This window comes from Phymastichus coffea, unplaced genomic scaffold, assembly GCF_024137745.1.
Source record: "Phymastichus coffea isolate CEN01 unplaced genomic scaffold, Cenicafe_Pcof_1.1 PCOF00072, whole genome shotgun sequence".
NCBI classification, from domain to species: domain Eukaryota; kingdom Metazoa; phylum Arthropoda; class Insecta; order Hymenoptera; family Eulophidae; genus Phymastichus; species Phymastichus coffea.
Window position 1 is genome coordinate 1,340,307 of NW_026706883.1, and position 25,945 is coordinate 1,366,251.

The following is a 25,945-nucleotide window of genomic DNA, read 5'->3' on the forward strand; positions in this document are numbered from 1 at the left end:
AAATGAAATAAACTTATCCAATTACAGTATAAGATCTCAAAATTTATCAGTAAAAAATACTGATATGATTCCAGATACCATGTGTGAGAATGAAAACACTTATTTGTCAATAGTTTATTTCTACTTAAAGATATCAAATTGAACTCTGACAAAAAAGTGTTATATAGGTTTTCATCTCAATTTTATCCCCCGAATCGATTTCCGCATTCAGATTTTGAAAATTATGAATTTTTTTGTAATTTGTTTAAATAATTTGTTATAAACAATTGCAAATGACATAAGAAAAAATATATATATTTTATTTTTCACTTATGCAAAGGATAGCACAGTTTATTTTTTGCTATTCCAGATAGATTTTGCTTGGGACTTGACATGGTCACTTTTTCTCCCCAACATGCAATTGTTTATTCCTACGTTACACTAACAAATTGAATTCTGACAAAAAAGTGTTATATAGGTTTTCGTCTTGATTTCACCTCCAGAATCGATTCCCGCATTTAGATTTTGATAATTATGAATTTTTTTGTAATTTGTTTAAATAATTTGTTATAAACAATTGAAAATAACATAAAAAAAAATACGTATATTTTATTTTTCACTTATGCAAAAGATAGCACAGTTTGTTTGTCGCTATCTCAACCAGTCTTAGCGTGGGCTTTAATGGGTTAACAAATAGTCAATAACAGGCGGTGATTGTATAAAACATTGTCAGAAGTAGCATTATGAGAAACGTCGATACGAAAACTGTGGCGCTCTTCAAATGTCACTCGTGCATAGGCTTTTTACTCATTCACTTGGTCGGGTATTCCATCTTTCAGGTTCGCGCGCGAGCGTGGACTGCTCGAAAGCTCGTAACTGTTATTCACTCCGGCCATGTATAAACCCGTTGAAAAATGGAGCAGCCGAGGCTGTAAAAATCCGCTCGAGACACGCTTAAGTCGTCGACGCAGACTGCAGAATGATTCTTTACTCCTTTTTGTGAACTATAAACGCCACTTCCTGTATATAGGCGGTGGCTAAGGTTCTTGTCTAGTCGCGAGCTCCTCGGATTAAGATTTTTCAAGCCCTTTAGTTTGCAAGCATGCACTCCAGTGGAAAAAAAGAGAGCTCCGTATTCGATTTATTAGACTCCAATATTCAAAATTCTTCTGAATAAAGATTTTCGCCAACCTCTTCACTTACTATGGATATTCGTAAATCGAATTTAAATTAATCAGGTCTGAACAATTTCATCAATTCGAAATCATCGTAAAATACATTATAGGTTTAAGATGTACGAGGTAAATTTAAAACGTCCGCCAGCGGCTGAAAAAAATAAGAGGCATCGTAAAGTACAGTTTTGTCAAGGCAATGTAGATAATACGACACTGCTTAAGTGTTATGGGCTTGACGACGCCTTGCAGATAAATTAGCAAAGTGAGTCTGACAATAAAGCTTTGAGCGTAGTATTTCGAGGCGTTTGGGGAGGCGTGATGGTCTTTTGCCGTATCGGACGCTGGCGTGCGCGCTCACCTTTGCCCATTCTTCAAAGTGAGCGTCGTGCGGCTTTATGATGTACGAACTTTTTACGACCTACATTCTTCGCAACTCGCGCGCGACCAAGACGTCAGAGGAGCGGCCGCGCTCGCTCTCACAGGAATACTTTCCAAAACATTGACTGAATTATCCATTCAAATTTTAGTCGGATTCTCGAGAGCTGGAAGCATAAGACATTTTTGCGTAAAAAACCTGCTAATGTTGTGCGATATTTTACGTAAACTGTCTGTGTTCGACTACACTAAAGCCTTATATTGTGAATTACAGACGCTGTAACGCTTCTGTTGAAATAATTTCCTTGACACGCCCATAAATATTACGAACAAACCTTCATTTAGTCATTCTTTGAGTAATTTGTAGGCAAAAACTCCGTAAAAAACACATTCATCATCATCAGGGCAGACGCTAGGGGCCAAAAGGTTTCTTGGTTTTATTTTTGTTTGTTGGAGCTACACGTGGCTAATATTAAAACTCGCGAGAAAAAAAAAACAAAACGAGTGCTCGCGGGGATAGAGAGGCCAAAACAAAGTGCCAGCACAGACAAAAAGCTACGTCCTCGTAATCATCTTCCTGTCAGCAATGCAAAACTGACAAAGCCCCGCTGTGCGGCCTCTTCTGCACTTCGACGTATGTGTGTGTGTGTGCAGGCGCGGCGCCGCAGCCTCGTAATTTGCCTTGTTTTTCGCGCATTACCGCTTCGACTATATAGGCAGCGACCTCGCGCGGCGCGGATTATTAACGCTGGCGCACTGCTGCTACGCTAACTGCCATCCTTAATTAGTCGTAAAGGAGAGAATAATTTATTTGACGGCGCTACAAAATAATTAATGCTATTCCAATGAAGAGTCTTTATATCTTTAATCGCCTTAAAGTCCGACTGACTGAACATTTAACGGCTTTCATTATATTTAAAAACTCATTCGACTGAAATGATTCCTCGACAGCACCTGTACATTGATTATTAATGATTATTAATATGAATAAGTTTCAAATTGCAAGCTGTAAGCTGTAATAATGAGCATAAAAGCAACAAGGGTGGCTTTCGCTTATTTTTCAAGAAATAGCAGCACATCGCGACCGAACCGTAAGCATCATAAGCGTGACAAATAGTTGTGAAGCGTGAAAAGCAGAAGAAAAAGTCGTAGCGTGAAGAGCCGGCAAAAGGCAAAGCTCAGCGAGATGCACGAGACTTTGCTCCTGACGCTCGCTTGAAATATTGGAGGCCAAGCCAGAAGAGTCGAGCTAGTCACAGATATAACTTGGCCGTCTGATGCAGATGAGAGAGAAAGAGAGAGAGAGAGAGAGAGATGGTTCAGACATTCTACCCTTTCTGCTTTCTTTATTCATTTGCTTGTTATTCAGCTTACATTCAGCCACAGTGCAGGCTTTCTTTCCAAGTGTGCTAGACCAGTATTTAATCCTTTAGCAATAAAATACTTCCAAGTTTTATTTTTACTCGGGACTCTATATAATAATTATTTGGTAATGTTATTGTCATTCGAATTGTAGATAGTCTTATCAGATATCTATTTCTCTTGATAGTGAGTTCTTTCGTCTTTATTATCTAAGCGGAATAATTTCATTTGCTTGTACGCTCGATGGATAATACTACTTCAATGTAGAATAGATAAATTTTGATAAGGGAATTGGATAGCGAGTTCGAGATCGTTTAGCTTTTTGCACTGATTTACGTAGTTTGTGGTTGAACACGTAGTCGTTCAATAATTTCATTTGTTTGACGCGTTTTTATTGTCATGTTTGATAAAATGTATTGCAAAAGTGTCGATAGTCTTGTAAGTATGCTAAACATTGTTTAATTAAATTGTAACTTTATGCTTACAAATCTTGTATATATCCATTTGATAACTTTTCAAATAGGACATAACAAATTTTGTAATTGAAAACAACACACTTCATGGAGTGAAAGTAGATTTACAACTAAAGACCGAGAATGTAGGTCAAGCTATTTTTCAAACACTCGGTTGCAATCTGGAGCACATAGCTCAGGTACTAACAATCGCAAACTATTATTTATTTGGGAGTGCTATGTGGCTTGTAATATTATGGCTTTATTATACTAATGGTTCTCATAAACAGGTAGATGCAGATACCGATAAACGTACTACTTACGGTGAAATGAAAGATGATTCGGTTCGTTGTGCGCTTTGGTTGAAAAAACAAGGAATAGGTAGTGGTGATGTTGTCACAATTTGTATGTATGATCACCTCGATACTTATATTCCTATCTTCGCTACGTTTTACGTCGGAGCAACGTTTAACGTCTGGAATCACGATGTCACGATAAGTAATAAAAACATTATATTACATAAGCTCATTTTAATATTTATCGAACAAAGTTTTCAATATCTTTGACAGTTTAAACAATCCATTTTAACAGTCATTCAAACTAAAAATGTTCTTTTTTGTTTTGGTATTTTTTTACTACCTTTCGATTAAGATAATAAGTTAATCTCAACCGAAATAACATTTTTTTAGAATCAGCTCGTCGATTTATAAAGCTCATACGCCCGAAGGTTATATTTGTATGGGAGGGTGTACTTGAGGTTCTCAAAGAGGCTGCTCAATTGGAACATTACTTTAATGTCAAGCTTGTGGTTTTCGGAAAAAGAATTGAATATGAAACTTTAGTTGATATTATGGAAGAACAATCCAGATATGAAATTCAAAGTTTCTCACCAGTTGAAATATCTGATCCCCAAAACACTGTAGCTATGATTGCCTTATCATCCGATGGTCCTGTAAAAGGCGTGGATCATTCCTATAAATCTTTGCTTGAAAATTCAATTCTATTCGCACCTATGCCTGCTGATAAAGTATCTTTATCATATGCAAGTCCATATTTGGTCTCATATATCGCTTTAATAATTAAAACGACTTTATGTCAAGGAACAAGGATCATTCATAGAAATTTTAATCCAAAACATACTTGTAAAGTTATTAACGAATACGAGGTACGTGTTTTCAGATTCTAACAGTTGCCAAAACATATAGATTACAACTATCTTTTAAATTCAATTTTCTAAATTAGATTCGCTTGCTATTAGCATCGCCGACTATGATCAATTACATATATAAATCAAATGCTTTGGATAAGTACAAGTTAGAGTCCTTGCAATACGTTTTGATTTCGGGATCGAAAGTCAATTCTACAATATATAAAAAATTTAAACAAAAGCTACCTCATGCACTAATTGTACAAGGCTACGGTAATCAATTTTTTTTCTATACATTCTGAAAATGCTCCAAAACTTATAAGTTGATAAATTAAATACTAACAGTACAGTTTCATCAATTGAATCGTAGGCTTGATAGAAACGTTGAGGTGTGTAGCTATTCAAACCAAGAAATGTAAATCTGATGATTCTATCGGATTCGTAGGACCAAATGTTAGTTTGAAAGTTGTGAATTTAACAACCGGGAAAGCTGTTGAGCCAAATGTAGAAGGAGAACTTTGTGTAAAAATGCCAGACCTATTTTGTGGCTATTACAAGAATTCAATAAGAACCAAAGAATTATTCGATAATGAAGGTAAAAATTGCGATCCAAGTACTTGAGAATCACCGACAATAAGAAATTTCGACTAGTATTTTGTTGTTAACGAAATACCATTAACTTATTTATTAAACAAATAAAAAAAAATTTGTCAGGTTGGTTACATACTGATGATTTGGCTTATTACGATGACGGCGGGGAAATATTTATCGTTGATAGATTAAAGGATAAGATTATTGTGAAATTCGATAATGAACGAATTTCTGCAAGCGAAATCGAAGAAATTTTATTGACTCATCCAGGTGTAACCGAGGTTGCTGTGGTTCCGAAACCCCACGACATTCATGGAGAACACGCAGTTGCATTTGTCAGACGAACTTCAGGATTACAAGTATGGAACAATTTCATAATAGTTTTAGCATGACAACCTTACGTCTAAGATTATCCTATACTTTCTACTCTATCGATATGTTTTCCTAAAAAAATAATTATTCAAAGCAATATGAGTGCTGCACGTGATCAACTGACGAACCCTCATGAGCGTGGAAATTCCATTTATCATCGTTCTAGTATTTTGTTCAAACTTATCGTACGAAATGAATTATATAATTTTTTTATATTATTTAGAATTGTTTTTGAATATTTATTATTTTTATAACTTTTAACATATTTTTTATGTTTTGCATTTAGTGTAATTTAATATAAAAATGATAGGTTATAATATTTATACTTTTAAAGTATGATTTTAATAATTTTATTTAATCATAAATGGTTTTGAACCCAATATGGTCAATATAGACCATCGAAATAATCGTCGTACGCGAGAGTAAGCATACTTTTGATTAAAATCACTATATATATTTGGCAGGTATCCGAGAACGAGCTTATCGAACTATCTGCTTCATTCGGCAGACACAGAAAATTACACGGTGGAGTAAAGTTCATAGAAAATATACCAAAAACAGCAGGGGGCAAAGTATCTTCAAACAAATTGAAAAAAATGGCACATCTACTGGCTTTGGAACGCTGAAAATTGTGCATAAAAAAATAACTAAGAAAGTTGATACTTGTCTAACATAAGGCACTTGAAGTTCTATTTTGACAGCGTTAAAACATTAAACTATTTCACATTCATCATCCGAGTAATTAAAATTTTCTTCGACTGAAGAAAGCAACACTTTGTGCACTCGAGAGTTCCTCGAAGTGCAAAGCCGCGTAAACGAACAGAGAGAAGAGAAAAAGTAGAAAGAAAAGATTTCGCGAAGCAGCAACAAATATTGACGAAGGCAATCGCCCAAGAAATCGCTGGCCATACAACTTTGCTACACGTACCCTTGGCAGGTAAATCAATTCCAGTGCTCCGAGAAGATCCGTGCAAATAGCCATCGAGACTTTAATCTCTGACCAGGCGTCCTTCTTACTCTCTCTCTCTCTCTCTCTCTCACTCTCCCCGCTAAGTAGATAAGTCAGAGAGAGTATCGAGGGAGAGAGGCAACGATGATCGATGTTCACGATCGGATCGCGGCTAATTAAGCATAGCCGTTGCTGCTACGCCCTGCAGCAAACTGCTGCCTCGCAATGGAGCAGCGATCCGTTAGATTCTTGCCGGGCTGTTGCTCGTTTATTACGTCCTGCGATGCCTTCGCTCGCAGTGTTCTCGTCGTCATTTATATCCATTCCTTTCTCCTTCTAGCGCTTTCGGCGTTTCCTTCAGAACCAACGCTCGAACTGTTGGCCAGGCATGAATCTTACTTGATGGGTTGACATTTATGAAATGGTCGTAGACTATCTATGAAGGGCATGTCCACTACGCTATTTTTCGCTCCCGTCGCAGTCCGTAAACGTCACTACTGATTGTCCTCGATGAAGATTGGAGTCTGCAACAGATCCGAATTCCGTTTGCCTTAGCGTAGGTAGCATTGTTTACCGCTGCCGACGTCTTGCGAGAACTATGGAAAAATGTTGTCGGCAAATTGAGCTATCATCGCTTTGACGTTCGTAATTTGGGAGCGTGAGCAGTGAAAAATAAAGAAGAGCGAAGAGCTTGTTAGACGTTAAAGAACTTCCAAAGTAGCCACAAAGTTGAGAGGGCAGCGCAGCTACGGTCTGGAGAAGGAAGATAAAAAAAAAGCGAGATGGGCGAGTCACGCGCGCGCGCGAGCTTAATTAAAAGAATATAGATGTTTAACCTCGCGGAGCGAAGCTTATAATTAGGTAACGCTCATCTACCCTCTGGCGCGCTCCGCTGGCGTGTCCCCGTGTCCCTCTGCCCCTTTATCTTTACAGTCTGCAGCTTGGGCGAGCGCGATTCGTCGTCTCTTGAGAGGACGTGACGCGGATGCGAGAAAAGCTCGTTTCGCTGCTGCTGCTGCTGGCACGTGCGCGCGAGCAACAACAGTTGCGCGAGCATGCAAAGAAAGGACAATGCAGGGCGCGCGCGTCTCGCGATCAGCGGCAATCCATCCGACCTTCTCTTCTTCGCTGCATCGTTCATACGTGTCGCGTGCGCGCCAGAGAACTCTCCAGTCCCGATGGTTGGCCCGTCACTCGAGGCCAAGTGACCCTGGAGCATCTCATTCACCAAGCGCACGTACCACCAAACAACTCCGATGGGTCTTGAAAAACGCCAAAAAAAAAACAGCTTACTTTTGTCTCGTTTTTCTAATTAGATTATCGTTTATCTTCCACATTTTGAAAAAAAACAACTGATGCCGATTAATTGTAGCGGTCTTTTAGCTATAGCGTATAAATTTCAAATTGAAGCGTACTTTGAATCCGTTATTTGTAATGCGCTTCACCCGCCTAATTCACTTTCATGAAGTACGAAAAGGGAATTCCTTTTCTTGATAACAACGAAAAATCAGAACATCATTTCCATAAGCTGGGCATATTAACGGCAATTGTCCTCAGGCACTTAACTTTGCTCCCTTTTTCTCTGTTTATATGAATCGTAACCTAATGTTGCTTTAAACGATTATGCACCACCAAATCGCAGAAACTTTGATCGAATCCGAGCATATGTTTTTAAATGATCTTTAAAAATAATAGCTTTTTCAATGCAGCGAATAAAGTATCATACGGCGTGATCGAATTTATTTATTCCAAGTATCTGAAATATCCCCCTTGAACTGCTTTCAAGGGTATCGGAGGCAGCAAAAGAAATAAACTAGTGATATTTCGTGGCATCAAACAAATGACTTAACTTTTCTCTTGCATTTCCTGCAATGCATTCTTCAGATTAGCCTAATGTGTGGAAGTAAAGCTGTCAGAAATAAATTGCTGAGAAAATTATATATTTCGTGTAGTTTGGTATGTGAGTATGTAGGAAACTGAAGACAGATAGCAGAAGAAAACTTTATGTGGGCTTGATTGATACTATGGCAATGTCCATTCCAAGTTTTGTAGGGCGAAACTCTGCGCCCAATAATCATTTGCGGGCAAACGTGCACTGGCAGCGATTAGTGAAAACCATTACATCCTCCGAGAGGGTCAACTGTGCAATATATTTGTTGGATGAATTTCCTCCAACAGTGACGCGCTACATACTTTGTCAAGTTGATTATAGTAATGAAATAAGTAGAATTTTTCCTAAACGTTGAAAGCAACAAAATATTTTGAACAATCATATAAATAATTGTTAAATTGTTTTTCTTTCAGATTTTTTCAACGTGTAGACATTATATATAATATGTATATGCATATATATATGCATTGTAGTTCATTAAAGCGAACAGATACGTTAACAACGTTATGATATAAATCTTGACACTATTGAAATATTTAGAACGTACAAAATCCCTGGTCATTTGTGAAACAATTCGCAAACATTAGTCGAATGCAGCGCATTAGTATCAAAGAGTACAATTATCCGAGGGGCGGTAATTACTCTTATTCATGCGAAATTCATGTAATCATCGATCTTCTAATAATGTATTGTTTTTGAAATACCCCTTCAGCTTTTCACCTAAAAAGCTATTTGATTTCAAATGCATTCCCGATTAATTATCGCATCGTGTCAATAGTACGCTTCAACGAGAGAAACAAAGTGTACCTGAAATGGGAAGTTATCTTTTATTTTTCCGAAAGAGCTCGTTTGCTGCCTTCTCTCAAATAAAAATGATAAAACGCGGCGATGTAGCGTTGTAATGTGCAGGCTGTTTCTAAATTGCAGCTACTTCGGATGGTTTTGAGCAAACTCTCCAAAGTATTTTTCATTAAGCTTGGCTCCCGTAATGTACGTACGTGCGCCTTTTTCTTCGGGACACTCAGATGAGCTCTCCAGCCAAAATTGCGGAGCAAAATCTCCTTCCCTTGAAATATGAGCACATGGGCAAACTTCCGTTTCATTGTGCGTTTTCGGCCCGCAATTTTTTTCCCGAAAGCCTTCTGCATTTACACTGTATCGTTTTCAAAACTCTTAATCGGTTTTTCACTACTTTTTCCGAGAGATGCCAGTTTTCAAAACAACTTGCACGCTTTCGTTTGTGTTTTCAGCTCAAACGAACTCGATCCGACCTGCATGTATTTGTGGCGTAGGATTGCTTAATATGTGCGACTGATGGCATATATAACGAAATACTTTTACACGGTTAGTTAGGAGATACAATGTAGGAAACGTAATTTGAAACTGAAATAAGAATCTGCATGCAAAAGGCGCAGACGAAGAATTAATAGATTTGAGATTTTTCATCGAATCGATATGGTAATAACAGTTACATCTTATGGCAAGCGAGCCAACAGCCCAGGAAAAAATGATGAAAGTCAAAGCTTTTGCCTTGAATGCCGGTACAGAATTTATATTTGAAATTTACTTCGCGCATAATTTATATTATAGTACACATATTGTTTGCTATATGTAAAACGAATGAAATTCATCTGTAAACAAAAAGTATTGTTTTAGATGACAAGTATTCTTCATAATTTGGAATTTTCGTTCTTTTTTCTGTAACACAATTGTTTTTCCGTGCAATATAACATGTCTACGAAAAGTCAAGTCAGTTTTCAATAAATATGGCAACTTTTTACGTGTACAACTTTTTACAGGACCATCCGGTGTTAAATAGTAAATATTGAAAGTTTTCTTTGTTAGAATATAAAAATCGTCCTAATAAAAGTATCATTACAAAAAATTTTTTTTATCTTGAAAAACTCGGTAAAGGCTTTCATTTTTTTACTCATGAGTACCAAAATCTTATTTAGAGGCCCTAGAAAGTTCTCTTAATAGTAACATCTTATTTGCTAACAAAATTGACTTTACTATTACTACGGAAAACAGATTATTTAGATGAAAGTATTTAGATGAAGTAAAGTCAAAGGAACGTCGAGATTGTAAGATTTGACAGACTCGCAATTGTTAGAAATATCAATCAGTTCGAACTGGCCTGATATAATAGAAGATTAAGTGAAATGGTAATGAGGCTCTTAGTGGGGAGATGTAGTAGTTCTTGGCGGGGTTGGCGAAAGGGATAGCGAAAGGGTAGCCTGTCAGCGCGCCTCGTGGTCGTGCATTCAAATCCGCGAAATTCAAATGGCTCTTGACGGCTTCGTCAAGCAGCCTCTACTACTCTCCAGTCGTAACCGAGGACAAAAGGGAGGTGGCACCAGCACTACCTCTCTCTCTCTCTCTCTCTCTCTCTCTCTCTCTCTCTCTCTCTCTCTCTCTCTCTCTCTCTCTCAGTGAGCTACTATAGCCGCTGGCGACCTTTAGCCTTGGATCCATGCTGCCAGCGAGCTACGTACCTATATATCAAGAGCTCAGATTGATTCTTTGATTTGTGCCATTGGAGGGCTTTTCTGAAGGTTGTGTCTAGGTTGCGCCGACTAAAAGAACAATAAAGAAAAATCAATCCTACTCTTCGCCTGGATAAGATATACACTTTTCTTCGCAAATTTGCAACGTTGAATTTTTCCAATGACTTTTGTGAGTGTCACGCTTCCAACTCTTTCCACAAATAGCTTCTTCGGCTATTCGTATAAAATTGTTCAAATTAATTTCGTATGTGCCGTTTGATACGTTCGAAACTAGTCGATGCAGTCTCATTGTATATAATAAGCGAGATTACAAGTTTTCCATCAATTTACAAAGAAGCTAGTCTTTGTTAGTATCTGAAAAGTTGGCCAACTTGCGTAGAGGAAACGAACGCCATTCGCGATGGAGTCATTGAGTGAGATGAAAGAGAGAGAGAGAGAGAGAGAGAGAGAGAGAAGAGAGAGAGAGAGAGAGAGAGAGAGAGAGAGAAGTCTCAACTATATTTTTTAATTAAGTACATTCTTTGAATCAGAAGTCTTTCAAATTTTTCCTGCGCTAAAATAGGCCGCAACCAATTACCGACGTGCGCGTACGGTCCAAGAGCAAAAAAATCATACTGAATTTCATTTACATTTGGCTATATGCGTACATTTTACTGTAGAAGAGAGAGAGAGAGAGAGAGAGAGAGAGAGAGCCAAGCCACAGCTGCCCAAGTTTTAATATAAATTGGAATTCATACATATAATCAAACGAAAGATTGGCACACTCTCCGATGGCCAGAGAAGCGCGAGGCTGAATATTCAATGTGCTCCCCCAGTCGAATATATACTTTCACATATATGAATATGAAACTTTCGGTCGTCCTGCAGCGAGTAACAGTCGAATGAAAGCCTTAACCATGTACGCAATTGCGCGTCAGTTGGCAATGTATTCAAATTAACCGCGACGAAATATCAGGACGAACAACTTAGTTACGCATTTCCTTGCTATAACTTGGCAGTACACTTTTAAATAACTTGTTTACTCGCATCCATGGCTCTTCGTTACGGCAACCTTTCATCTCTCATCAAAAAGAAATAAAAAACCTTTATCAAAAAATGTTTTTATTGTATCTCCTTATTTGTCCATGTTGATGAGCATTTTATGAGTAAAGACGATGGGTCAGCGTAAACACGGAAAGCGCGGATTTACCGATGCATATAAAACGACAAAATTAAAAGCCAAGTAGATGTAAGCAATGAGCGAGATGACGCGCATCGTGGGCTAAACATTGCCGAGTTGTGCACATCAGCCGTTTCGTAGCTGGGTCTAATTTGCACTGTGCATACCCAGCGCTCTCTCTCTCTCTCTCTCTCTCTCTCTCTCTCTCTCTCTCTCTCTCTCTCTTCGGAGAATGCCTGTGTACATATAATTATCACCTGTTTTAACAGCGGAACGCATCGTCCTTGTTTATCTTTCCACATCTTGTACCCTGCTGTAACTTTTCTATCTTAGTTTCAGCTGCCATCCAAAGCTACTATTAGCTGGATATTATATACGTCCTGCTTTGTAAACGTATGCGCAAATTATGTTTTTTCAGTTACGTTCTTGGTTCAGCTATGGTTGTAATTCAAGGCGAATGTCGAATAAATTTTGATATTTTGGGGACACTGAACGTAGATTTTATAGCCAAGTTAGCAATATCGGCTGAGAAAAGACGCTTTACTAAATGTCAAATTCAATTAGTAGAAAATACCATAATCATTCAAGTTGAAAAAAATAAGCTGGTAACAATGATAGTATTTTTCGTATGAAACTAAATTGCAACAAAGTTTGAGATTGACAATGAGTTATCTTTCCAGGCAAGCGGAGCTTACAACGCTCGCGTCGTCGACTTGGTGGGATTTATAAGCTAAGACTAGTAGTATGCGCACGAGAGGAAAAGAGAGGAGAGATGGCGAGTGGAGGAAGTTGAGGGCTGTGTTCATGCGCGCGACGGTCGACCGAGTGCATTCACTGAGCTTATTTGGGTCAGTTTGCCTAACTCAGACGAGTTGCCGTCTACTCTCTAAACCCTCTATCAGTTTTTTTTTCTTTTCAGCCATTTACTTGAACTTGCCTGTGCTGCTACCAAAATTCCCTGCGTGTTTATCTGTTGCGGCTTATTCCAGCCTACAATAGCCGCAGATTATTCTTCGCTGTTAGGTTTTGAATAATGTGATTTATCACAAATATCTCCTTTTTTTACATTTTCAGTATATAATGAACATTTTTAAAAGCTACAAACATTCATAAAACCACCACCGTATAGATGCATAAGAGCATAGTGGTATACACCAATATTAAGTCAGCCGAGACCGAGTAAAGTATAGTTAAATGGGGCTGGAGGGAGTGCCAGGAGGAAGGGGTTCAGCGATTTCATGCATGCATGGCTGTTCTGTTTAGAATAGATCTTGAGTTGAGTTCCATCGTGAATGCCTACTGGTCACAAAAGAGAAGTACACGCTGGGGGTGGGGGGGGGGGTAGCGAACGCAATGACTTGGATGGAAGGCAGGGCGTACGCGGTCCTCGAGTTTCGAATTCTTGCAGCTTATTGGAAAGAACGAAATTTCTCGAATTGTTCGACTAGAAAGAGCCGAGTTCTCAGAGGCAGCTGGCGTACAACGGCGACGGCAGTTAATTTACCTCTTTTTTCAGCTAAACCCAACCACTTCGGTTTAGAAAGACTGCATTCTTAAGCGATACCAATCTGATGATCAGTAAATGTATACCGCGATTGCCAATGATGTCTAATCATATGGCTTACTCTTTTGAACCGGTGAGCAAATGGGTATGAGTTGCAGCAAAGAAAGCAACGAGTGAAGATATCCGATGGAGCCATTCGACAATAAGCTAAGTGGCACCAGATATCCAGCTGCGAGCGAGAGCGCCTGATCAGCGAGTACATGGTCTTGGCATATCGCGTATCAGCGGCCAGCCGTAGAGGAAATTCCGAGGCAATCGGGCTCGCGGCACCATTGGATTCCCACCTTCGCCGTGCATAATTCGTATGTCGAGCGTACATTGCGCATTCTGCTGTCCCTCGCTGGCAGCTACGTAATGACCAGTATGCACTCTCCCCTACAACCGCACGTCTCAGCTTGATCGAATGCACCAAAGCTCGATTGAATATGCCCTCGTATATTCTCTATAAAACTTTCACTCGTGTTTTCAGAGACATTACTTTGATACATTATTTATCAATTTTATTATAATTCAGTGATTTACTTTGTAAACATTACGGTGTATAGTCAAGCAATAATTTATTTGTTATCAACTTTGAGATATTTAATAAACAATTTACTTTTTCGCGTAATAGACTAATACCATCATTGTCTTGTTGTTTGCATTGAAACAATTGAAAACAATTTTCAAAGAAAAATTGGATAGCAAATAGAATTGGTATTTGAAAACGAAACAGAAGAAAGTTGAAAAAAAAACTCGATTTAATCTAAAAATACATACGATTCAAATGGGCTGCAGTACATCCGCGCACGATGCAATTGATTTCAGTATTTGGATAGGCTGTCGAGAATCGGAAAGTTTTGGCGATTCTGTTTGTTTGAGCTTTCACGTTTTTCTTCTACCTCTCTTTTCCACGTTTTCGCACCTTGCGGTCGCTCTGTGCAGCCAAGTTTAAATTGTTTCCGAAATTGAAGATGTCACATCATTGAGTAACGTTCCGCTATTAGCCCTTCAATGTCTATCATATTTGTTACTACGAGTATATGAAATTTCGATTTATTGTGTACCACATGAACATTGATTTTAATAGGTGATCGACTTTTTCAATCAAAATTCAATTTTGAAATATATCTTTATACTCACATGCACAGAAAATTATTTTCTTTCGATCGACAGTTTCTCGATGAAAAGAAGAATGTTATTTCAATTAGAACAGTTATTAAATTTGTCTTGAGATTTATTGAGAAGTTTTTGTTTCCACGAATATGTACTTTGAATTAATGGAAATAAAAGTATCGTGTCGTCGGATTAAAGCCAAATAACAAGGATATGAATAGAAAATAACAAAAAAAGCGTAAGTTGGCTATTGAGCAAATGAGACGGCACAACACTGCGAATTATTCATTAAGAACAATAGGACCATTGTGGTCGCAAGAAATTTTAAGTACCATGATAAAAAGGTGCTTCGTTGCCGTGTCACGACGAAAAAAAGGGGAGGCTTTTTTTTTAAGCGATTCCAGAGAAAAACACTTCGCTGAGTTTCATTACTCTAAGAACTCTGGCATTTTGTAAAAATCTGTCGCAATTTAAGAATTCTTGAGGCAAGCTAGAGGCAAAGATTCAAAGTAAGTACTTCTTTACACTTTTTCATTTGAAAAAGTAGCAATATGATAAATGCTTTCATTCAACGGTATGTTTCAATGAATTTTCATGATGAATTTGTCCGTATTTATTTTTCAAATAATTCCATCATTATTATTTGTTCATAACGTGAGAAATTTCATATCAGTTATATTGTGTTGCTTCATAAACAAGTTTCAATTCGTTACAAAAAAAACAACGTTAAAAAACGATCTATTTTTCAAAGAAAGAAAATGCATTGTGAAAATATGTAACTCAGCTGGATTTCTTTATATTTGTTAATATTAAATGTAAATATGTTTTACACTGAAATAAATCTAGGCTACAAGTAGAGCTTGGTATTCATCACTACGTACAAGTATAAAAATGTATGATTTCAATGTAGGTTAAGATATCCCGGAAAAGCAACCCCAAATAAATTAGTTTAGAGCTAGCTAGGCCAAAAAAATGCCAGTGGCTAAAGTGCTCGAGTTAACGACCGTAGCCTAATTCTCAGTTGATTCAGGATGGCAGCGAAACTAAGTAAAAATAGACCCACGCTTATTATTTTGCAAGGCTGAACAATGGTATAGCAAAACAACAAAGCGGTAATATATATAAAGAAGGAAATAGTGCTCGTAGAAATAATTGGGTGACGAAAAGAGCGAGAAAAAGATGAGGGTCGAGAGAAGGCCGGCCGGAATGAAGAGTTACGGGACAGTGCGCATCGTGCCTAATCTGGATCTTCGCCCCGGGCATCACATTTATGAATACACTCTGTCTACCTCTCGCACTACTTCAATATCGCGAGCTCTAGTCCAATTGCTCCTCCAACCTACCTGCAAACCACTTCGTCGTCTTTTCTTTCCTTTTCTTATTCCTTCGGCTTATTCGTAGACTCTTCTTTTCTATAATACTCTTTTGCATCGCGTTGTACCGTGCACGCAGTAACTTATTGCAAAAGTAAACTAGCGAATTATTTCCAAGCTATTACATGTGCAAACACTGGACTAATTCTACTTGAAACAAATAATAAAGGGCAAGTTACGAATAGCATTAGAGTTAAAAGGATTGGCTTGAAATGCTCTTCAAATGAGCTGTAGCAAAAGATGCAGATTAGTTATATGTTACAAGGATATGTTTTTTTTGTATTTGATTCTAGTCAGTATTTTCAAAATTAAAATATTCCAATGATATTAAAATGTATTTAAATCAGATTCTAGAAAATCGTGGCAGGTCGCTACTAAAATAATAAGAGCTATTGAATACCGATGAGATCTTTTAGCGATAATAAATGCAATATCGTATAACTTAAAGAAATATCCTCGTTAAATTCAGCACATAAGGTATGGTTTCAAAAAGGGTATTATTAAAACTTTCGACGTTGAGCCATTCCCGGACACAATAAACAATTCTCCGTTCGAGTTTTTTGGATTTCTTGTTTCCATATGACAATCAGTTCGGGCGTAGCAATTTCGCAGCAGTCTGTCTCAATTCCTCCTCCATTGCTTGTTCTCTCGTTATCGCGGTGAGCCCGCATATGGCAGTCGATCCGTAAGAAGAGAGAACTTTAACTTGTCCTCTCTGATTGATAGCTCGACGGTGAATTCGTTCGATGGATATATTCGAACTATTCTTCAGACTGACAGCATTACGTCTCGAATTTGACTAATCTACGCGTTCTGAGATTTTCTTGAAATTTTCTCGCGAAAAATTCCTTTCAAGATTTTTCAGATAATGCAAATGCCGATAGTACACGAAAATAAGAGTGAATCCCAAAATAGGACAGTCGATGTCGCCCAGCACTTTGAGTTGATTAATCGTCTTTTGCATAGTAACATGCAGACATTTCTAATGACTGCTCGAATTGTTTGATTTCAGGTGTCGCACAAGGACTGCGCTGTTACAAATGCGGACAATACAACGAAGGGGTCGGCAGTATTACGCCTTGCATCAATTACACCGCTACACAGCTCCAGGAATGTTCGGTCAACGCGCAGTATTGCATTGTAAGTCATCACAAACGTTTCAGTCAATTATAATGGAACGTTATTGTTTTCTTGTCATTCCTAACTCTTATGTATCGCGCACTTTCGTTCAATAATAATATTTTTAACAGTGCTATTCAATCGCATACGCGTACAAAAAAAAACGCCAGATATTTTATTGTTCGGAGTATGTGTCTATTGAATAGTTTCGTAAATCTATATTGTGGACGAGAAAGGACACGAACCGACTATTGACTTTTCGGGAACCGCGAGCAAACAAAGAGAATTCCGTTAAAAGATTATAGGAACCGGAATATCCGGCAAAACGCGATCGAATAGCTTTGTGTCAAAATCTGCGAAGAGCGCGACGCATTCGTAATGACCGTTCACGAGGTGAACTTTCGCATGGGTAAAAGTTTGAAAATAACGATAAAAAAAGGTTTGACTCTTCTAAGCCATTGAATCATTCACATAATCCTATTTTTTATTGCTATTCTATATAATTTGCAAATCTTTTCCGACGTTCCTTGATAATTTTGGTTCAGCTTTACATTCTTTGAAATATCTCGTTTGAAATATTAAGACTAGTGCTCACGAGTTTACATAAATACTTGGAAATATAACCAAAGAGCTACAACTTTCGATGCTGTTTGGTTCAATAATGGAAGTGCTCGGATATAAAATTTTATACCCTACGGGTAGTTGCACTCGATATGACTCTCCTATTCGGAATACGCATGAAATTTTTAGAGCAAGCGTGTAGTAAAGGCTCCAAAAGTTTAAGAGTCGTGTTCCGGTACTTATTGAAGATTTATACACGTAAAAGGGACACGAGGTTAATGACATTTTTTAATCACAACCATCAGAAACGTGCGAACGCGTATGTAAATGGAAAAAGAACGAGCACGTATTAAAAGCATCTTTTGCAGCACTGACATTTCTGCAAGAAAAATGGGACTCTCGTGCATTGGACAATAACATATTTTACACAATATCACCGGTTACGATATTTTTGCGATGGCGATTCTTATTTTATTGAATAAAATAAAATAAGTTCGTAAGACAGGGCAGGTTTTAATTAAAAAAGTTGTACAATTAAAAATACTTCTATAAGTCACTGAAGCAGATACGAGGCACTTGCGGATTGACGTGTACTTCTGAAAAAACAAAAAGAGGAGGAAGAACAAGCGAGTTTTCGCTCGGCGATGTAGTGCCAAAAAGTTCGTGGCGAAATTGAAACAGGCGTATTCTGTACATGTGACGTGCAGGAGAGAGAAAGAGAGACGCTTTGCTAAATCGTTAATCCGCGTACAGGCGCATCAGTAACCCATGACGTCAGGCGAGCAATAAGCCCGTCATATTGGGGGAGAGCCTCCCAAAGTACAGCCACGACACGGCTCACTCGTGGCCAAGACGCATTTTGGTCGGTTGCCAGCCGCCGCTCCAAATCCTTTTCTTCATTTCCCATCCTTTCTCTATACGACTCGACGCGCGCGCGAGTGCATTAAAAATAAATCAACTCACGGCCATCCCGCGCCGGAACATCCCGATAGTCATTGCGAATCTTTGTTCTGGTAGTAGAGTGCGATTGACGCGAATTGAAAGTAACTTTATTGCTACGTCATAAAGGTTTTATCAATTGATCCCGTATTTGAGTGTGGAAAACTACGTGAATTTCAATTCTCTTCGAATCATTATTCAACTAATAACAATTACTAGACGGGAGATCACTTTGCTATTTTTATTCGCGAAAGAATGAACGTTAAAGTACGAACTGCTATAGTAACGGTCCGACATTTTTTGTTCGCAATTGTCATGCGTTTCACATTGAAAAGTCGACAGTCGCTGTGCTCGTCAGAGGCACGTGACTTTGTGGCGGAGGGTAAAAGGTAGGCGTGCAAGAAATGAGAGCTTTATCCGCGTGTGACGCGAGAAAGAGTTGAGTTGAACATGAAAGAACGAAGAAGGAATAAAAAAAGCGCTTGCGCGCAGTACACGACGCGAGAGGCCACCTAGCCACAAAGTGCAGCGGTCGACGACGCCGAAAACTGCTTGGCAATCTTTCGAGAGGAGGAATTTTAACGAACGAGTCTGTTCAAGTCACTCGAATTCATTGACTGATGCCGCGCACGCGTCTCTCACGCTTTTGGCTCGTTATATTCAGTTTGTCATGAAATTGTATACTCAATTATTGAATGATCAGTTTCCTTCTTACGAGTAATATGCAAGGAAATAACCTAAAATTATCAAGATGTATTCGTAGCTATGAATTTAGTGAAATCACTAACTGCAAAAATGACTACAATTAAGATATTCTTACAATTATAAGTATTTGAAGAAACAAGTAATGTCCTTGACAGTTCGAACCTAAGCAAATTTATTTTGGTTCAGTGTAGATTGAGAATTGTACATTCTAAATGTCAATAAAGTATCTAAAAAGCTTGCAAAATATTTTCATTTAAACCTACTAAAGCATCGGTAAAGTTGATAGTAAATTTAAGTTGCAGACAGTGTTGATTGACAAATATCTCATTTTCGGCGATTAAATGGAAGCTATATATACCCGGATAAAAAAATCGGTAGTAATATTGCGAAGCATTTAATGACGTCACGCGATAGTTGGTATTGCTATGGCTTTTACTTACTAAGGCCCTCGCCACATATGCGCATACGAGCGCGTACAAACGCGTACAAATTACTAAAAATTTTGATAGTACCAACAACAGAAAGTTACTACTATTCCTCGCATGCCCCAAACGAACACACTTACTTCCGGAACAAACGTATCATAACGCTATATTATTGAAGGTTATGATATTTGTTCCGGGAGTAAGTGTGTTCGTTTGGGGCATGCGAGGAATAGTAGTAATTTTCTGTTGTTGGCACTATCAAAATTTTTAGCGATTTGTACGCGTTTGTACGCCCTCGTACGCGCGGATATGCGCATATGTGGCGAGGGCCTAATAGTTTTGCAGTTAAAATAAGAATAAAAAGTTAAACTGTTAATAAGTTCATCAAAAGTTTATCTTAATTCAACAGAAATATTGCTATGCACGATGAATGTTAATTCAAAATAATGTAATTAATAAATTAAAACCTGTTTTTCAAACAATGTAATTAATTAAATATAAAATAAAAGTAATGAATTTTTATAAATTTCAATGATGTGAATTTGTTTCTTTCATGTACGATATAAAAACGATACGATCAATTATATGTGAGGTCTCATTGCTTGTTTTCACTTTACCAATTTTGCAATCGCAAATACCTTCATAAATATATACCAAATTAATAAATTTATAATTAACCTATCAGACATCAACCAATGTAGATTGGTTAACTAAATAACATATTTCAACGTAATGAAACATGAAACCAAATAAGGAACTAACCAATTACTAACAAAAAACAAGTCATCGAGATCTATACCTTTTAATGGATGTTGCGTCACGGTTCTATGAAATTAGAATCTTTACTTCCATTTCCAATTATTAAAATTCTTCAAAAGAAAACATAAAAAATCACATTGATTCGTCCAAAATATATGCATTTGTAACCCTATCGGAAATAATTTACGTATAAAATTATAATAAAGAGAAATCATCAGTTAGTTACATTTATTAACAATTATACAATTTATAGCCGTTCATTATTGTGAAAGCTGCTCGTATCGACTCTTGAAATTCTACTTATATATTGATCCCATAATAAACTCTCATAACCTGATATATTTAAAGGTTTGGTTCGATTACTATAACACTATTCAAAATCATATCATTGGAATAAGGTCTCTGGAAGATCTCGAAAAACATTTTTTTACACAAATTTTTCTTATTTATTAACATCAGAAAAAATACAAATATCTTCTATGGCATTTATTGGAACATTCTTACCGAAAGATAAGATAGTTTAGAAATACTTGGTTTACCAATATCTATATTAAATGATTCATTGTTAAATATTAAAGCATAATCAAAAAAAAGTCAAATTTCAAAAGATACAAAAGTATTTATTTGTGACGGAACATCGATGGAGCTCAGATATGCTTTAGAAATTATCTCGATAGAGCATTATAACATATTTTAGGTAATCGTGGGCCATTTAAAAATAACATCATGATCCTAGGAGGAGATTTCAGATAACTTCTTCCTATTTTACGTCATAGAACTCGAAATAAAACTATAAACCTTTCTATTAATTAACTATCGTCTTTCTAAAAAAAAATTCTCTTACCAAAAACATAAGTACTTTATCAATGAATATATGAGTTTGCAAAATTTATATTAGAAGTTGGTGATAGAAATCTGAATGATGATAATGATAATTTAAAAGTTCCTGAACATTGCAATGAATATATTATGAAATTGGTATTACGAAATGGAGATTTTAATGAAACATCATTACCTGAATATCAAAATTCACTTTGCCCATATTTCTGTCCATATGAATTATGTTTGTAGAAAAATTGCATCGTAATCTTGTATATTACTTTTATATTATCGATAAATACATACTTAAATTTGAAATTTATTTCTGATTAAACCATAAAAATATCTAAAACATTTATTCTACTTTACATCAAGCATAAATGTCGAAGGCGCATTTAACGCGACACCATATACACAACAATTTTCGCATGCAATGGTGCGTACAATAAATCCAATAAGGTTAGACGCGCGCGTAGCGCGCTATGAAGCTCTAGTAGTCAGAAAAAAAAGCGCAAGATGCCGTGACTCACTGATGCGATGCAAGCGGAGCGCGAAACGTAATCGTCTTGTGTGTGCCGAGAGAAAAGAGAGATGATATGGCGAAGAGGCTTCGGAGTTCAGATAGCCGGCTATACTGACTGGCTCCCTATCGCGGCCTCCTTCGTCTCTTCATTCTCCGTGAAAAAGATCCTCTATTTCTTTCGGGCCAGACTGCTGCATTTCATCCACCCTTTCGCCTCAGAAGCCCTGAAAGAGAAAAGGGCACCCGAGCCGAAAATGGAATAATAGAAGAGGCTCTCTCTCTCTCTCTGTCTCTAGATGAGAGCCGGCTCGAATATATATCGAGATTGTGCCTAAACTCTTTTATTTAATGTATCGATTCACACCAAATTTCTTTGCGTGTACTTGTAAACGATGAATTAACCGCGTTGTCGATTACGAACTTCTGTCAAATATTTGAATAAGAAAATGCATAATTAGCATATTTACACAGCCGATCTGATAACGACTATGTTACGCTGACTAGACTTTTTGATTTACGATAAAAGCATTCCGGTGTAAATTATACTGAATTTCCAAATTTTATGACCAACGTAGTGAGAACAAACGCAATTGACAAGTGATCGAGAGCGGACATCCCGACACAACTTACAACTTAGATTGCTTTTAATAATCTGACATCGAAATTTAATCCAAGCATAAAAACCCTTTTATTTGATGCCCTATTGAAATACTTTGCAAATAAATATCTTGGTTTCTTAGTCATATTCAATAATAATTCTGTTATATTTTCTTATGCTGGATTATTTAAAAATCCTCGTTTAGACGCTCAATCGCGATCATCATATTTTCTTCGAGCTCCGAAATTCGGCAACAACATCAGATCAAATAACAAGGTAAGACGGAAAGCGTTTCAAGTCGTTCCATAAATACAATAAGAAAGCCATTGAAGATGCCACGTGATAAAATTTTCAAGAATGCATGTGTGCGCCTTGCCAAAAAATTTCTTATGCCATTCTGCGTCCTGGTATTTTCATACGTGAATATAGTAGGAAATAGTTGTCATGCATTGCTGATTTTCTCATTGTAATTCATATGTCTCCTTTCGCACAGCACGCTAAAGGTTCCCTTCGGATAGATTCAGATTTCACCAGGACGCAATTGAATATTTTGACATTCTTCTTTGATTAAGATAACGAAAACTCTGGGTGTCTAGGACTTGACGAATCGTGCTTCCTTGACATAAAATTCAATTCATTTTAACAGCCCAAGGATGTGTGCCACCGAAGAGAGAAGAATCCCCGAAGCCTCGGTGTGCGTTTAGAAAGCATAAAACGCGCGAGCACGCGAACCCCAACACGGAATCGTAGCTTCAAAGTGGAGCCAGCTCTCGAACGAGAAAAAGGATGAGCAAGACGACGACGACGACGACGACGACGACGAGCGTCCGCTTCTTGCAATTTTCCTCCGGGTTCGACAGTTCGCGCGGTGGATTTATGCAGAGCGCGCGCCCGCGCGTCGTCACGACGGCCTCTATCGCTTTTTCCCGTTTCGGGGGAAAATGAAATTTCCTGCCGCGACGAAATCGAGTCCGTTCGCGAGAGTTTTTCGCTTTCTTTCGTTTGCCGAGGGAAGCTGTAATATCACGAACCTATCGAAAGCTCCCCTGCAGGAAAAACATTCGCCGGAGATGGAGGCATTCATATATCTGCGACTTGCTCGAGACTACTGCCGCTCGTTTATTTTCCGTTGATGACTCTTGATCTATCTCCGAGCTCGGATTCGTTCAAATGAAATTACGAGCCAAGATTGTACGGATTTTCTCTCGCAGAAGATAGCAACACGTTCATGCTAAAGTCCTTCGAGTCAGGCAGCCCTTACTAAAATAATGCATTCGCGTGCATCATGCAAGCGCTCGGATATGGCGAGTGGAATGTCGATAAGTCAACAAACATTGTCTACTCTGACCTTGTCCCAACTTGTACATGAAATTCAACGTGCAAGCCACGGTCGTAACTGCACGAGTCGTAAATTTATCAGCGCATAAATTATTTTTCGCATTGTTGGGCGAAGGCGTTGACTGCACTGTGCATTCGAGGAAGACAAAAGGCAAGTGGCGGCTGTTTATCATTCGAACAATAAATTACAGCGCGAGGCCTGTTCGCAGTCAATTTTGAAAAGAAAAGCAAAAGCAGTCCCCAGCTTATATGCATTATCGTCGGGATAAATAATGGCGGAGTAAGTAGACGCGCAGGGAAGCAACACGGTAGAAAGTGAGTCGTGAAACGGCGGCTTGCTGGAGGGAGGAATGGGATTGTTGGCGAGATAAAGCGCTGGCTGGGACGATACATAATGCGCAAAGAAGAGAAGGGCCGAAACTGGAAAATTCGGATGAAGCGCAAACGAAATACGGAGCGTCTTTCTCTCTCTCTCTCTCTCACTCTCTCTTTCTCTCTTTCTCTTTCGCCGTCGGTCGCGCGGGCGTAACGTCTAGCTGATTCCGAGTTACGTGGCCAATTCCCCAGCGGCGCTTCCGGCTTTGTCTCCGTGCATTTCCGTCCTTGGCCCGCGCACACCCTCCGGTCTATATACAGTGTGGCTACGTGGCGCGCGCGAAATCGCCTATGGGCCATCAGTCGCAAGTGTATATGGCGCCGTTGGCTTCCGCGACACGTTCCCGTCGCGGTACGCAAACTGGATAATGCAGTCGTTACTCGCGCGCATACGTCGTTCGATATAATTTGACCAACAGTTGGCGCGATACTGATTGATAAATCTGAAATTTTGTGTAAATTGCGTGTTCGACCTACGCAGTCGTGTTACGCCTGCTGTGATGCCATCGTCTAAATCAATTACGAACGATCAACAAGCGGTCCGTGCGTTTATTCGCGTAATCTTGAGAAATGATTGGGTCAGAACTGTGCGTGCGTGCATTAGTCGAAGCGATCGGCAAGTGCAAAATCGAGTAAGCATCGTCGCGGGCTCGGCAAATGAAAATAATCGAAGGGACGGCGGATGGTAATCTGTGGAAAACGGAACGGTCGGAGTGCCGCTCACGCGGGCTGATTGCGTTATAGCGCGTCACGTGCAGCACTCTCATCGGGCCCCTCGCTAACGCGCCGAGCAAGCTAATGCCGCGGGGGTATTGCCATTTCGACGGACCGCCACCCCTTTCAAATTAAGCACCTGTGAGATAGTTCGCCCATTAATTAACGCCTCACGCCGATTAGATCGCCTCGCGCTCTCTATCTCGCTTCATCGATGCGCGCCCGATCTTGATTTGGATCGATCAAATTTACCCTTCTTCATGACTATATTGTCTTTGCTAAAGGGCTTTATCCTTCTTCATTTGTCAATACTGTCAACTAGAAATACTCAAAGTTAAAGGATTAATAGGTTTCGTGTTGTTTCTTCTTATTCTTTTTTTGGTCTCATTCAATTAGTTTCATTAAATTTAATATTTGCTCCATAAAAGATATTTTTTTGATAAATTCAAAATCTTCGTATTGGTAATAATAAAACTTTTATAAACATTAAACTGCAAAATTTTTCACCTACTTGAAATTCTATAAATGTCATTAGGTTGGGCATAAAATTCTTATAATAAACAACATTTTACGATTGTTAGAAAAAATGTTTAAATTATAATGTAGATTTTTAATTTTAACCGTGGCTATTGTTTATTCTTGCGAATCAGCCGTGACAGTGTTAGAAAAAATTAGCGTATTAGTTATTTTCGTATCTATCGATTTATTTTTTTATTTGTCTCTAATATTGATCTCTCTATTGATCTCTAATTGATTTTCAATGTTGGATGCTCAATCCCAGCCGGTTGCCAGCTACTATGTCTGCTTTACAGATTCAATTATGTATCCATAGCAGCTCTCTAGTCTATTTTGACAGATTAATCGAAATCTACACATTCATAATATTTTATAGCAATATCATTAATGTTATTTGAACCGTTAATCATTACTTAGTAAAGAAAGAGAGGGAGAAGAATGAGAGAAAAATTTATATATTTACGTACATATATATATTATAAGGTTATGTCTTTTCTATCTGCGAATCATCCACTCACATTTTGAACCACAAACACGCATGAATGTTAATAACTTACAGAGCG

The 25,945-nt window shown here is 38.2% G+C and overlaps 2 protein-coding genes across 2 annotated transcripts in view; both read left to right on the forward strand.

Moving 5' to 3' along the window:
• The window catches only part of LOC131667934 (lymphocyte antigen 6C2), an 82,330-nt gene that overhangs the window by 30,790 nt on the left and 25,595 nt on the right, over window positions 1–25,945 (forward strand). The window contains exon 2 of the mRNA XM_058941710.1: window positions 17,004–17,131. Within this exon, the coding sequence (XP_058797693.1) occupies window positions 17,004–17,131 (128 nt within the window). The remainder of the gene's footprint in view (window positions 1–17,003; window positions 17,132–25,945) is intronic.
• On the forward strand, window positions 3,186–6,161 carry LOC131667932 (uncharacterized). Its single transcript, XM_058941708.1, has 8 exons — window positions 3,186–3,329; window positions 3,415–3,543; window positions 3,634–3,841; window positions 4,033–4,508; window positions 4,586–4,763; window positions 4,861–5,085; window positions 5,205–5,440; window positions 5,918–6,161. The coding sequence occupies exons 1-8, from the start codon at window positions 3,291–3,293 to the stop codon at window positions 6,077–6,079; spliced, it is 1,653 nt and encodes a 550-aa protein (XP_058797691.1). The 5' UTR covers window positions 3,186–3,290; the 3' UTR covers window positions 6,080–6,161.

What these genes read in the sequence shown, in the direction of transcription:
- LOC131667932 (XM_058941708.1), top strand. Translation starts at nt 3,291, where the DNA reads ATGTTTGATAAAATGTATTGCAAAAGTGTCGATAGTCTT. An exon ending in AAGTTATTAACGAATACGAG is followed by an intron (nt 4,509 to 4,585) that starts GTACGTGTTTTC and finishes TTTCTAAATTAG; the next exon opens with ATTCGCTTGCTATTAGCATC. An exon ending in AGAATTATTCGATAATGAAG is followed by an intron (nt 5,086 to 5,204) that starts GTAAAAATTGCG and finishes AAAATTTGTCAG; the next exon opens with GTTGGTTACATACTGATGAT.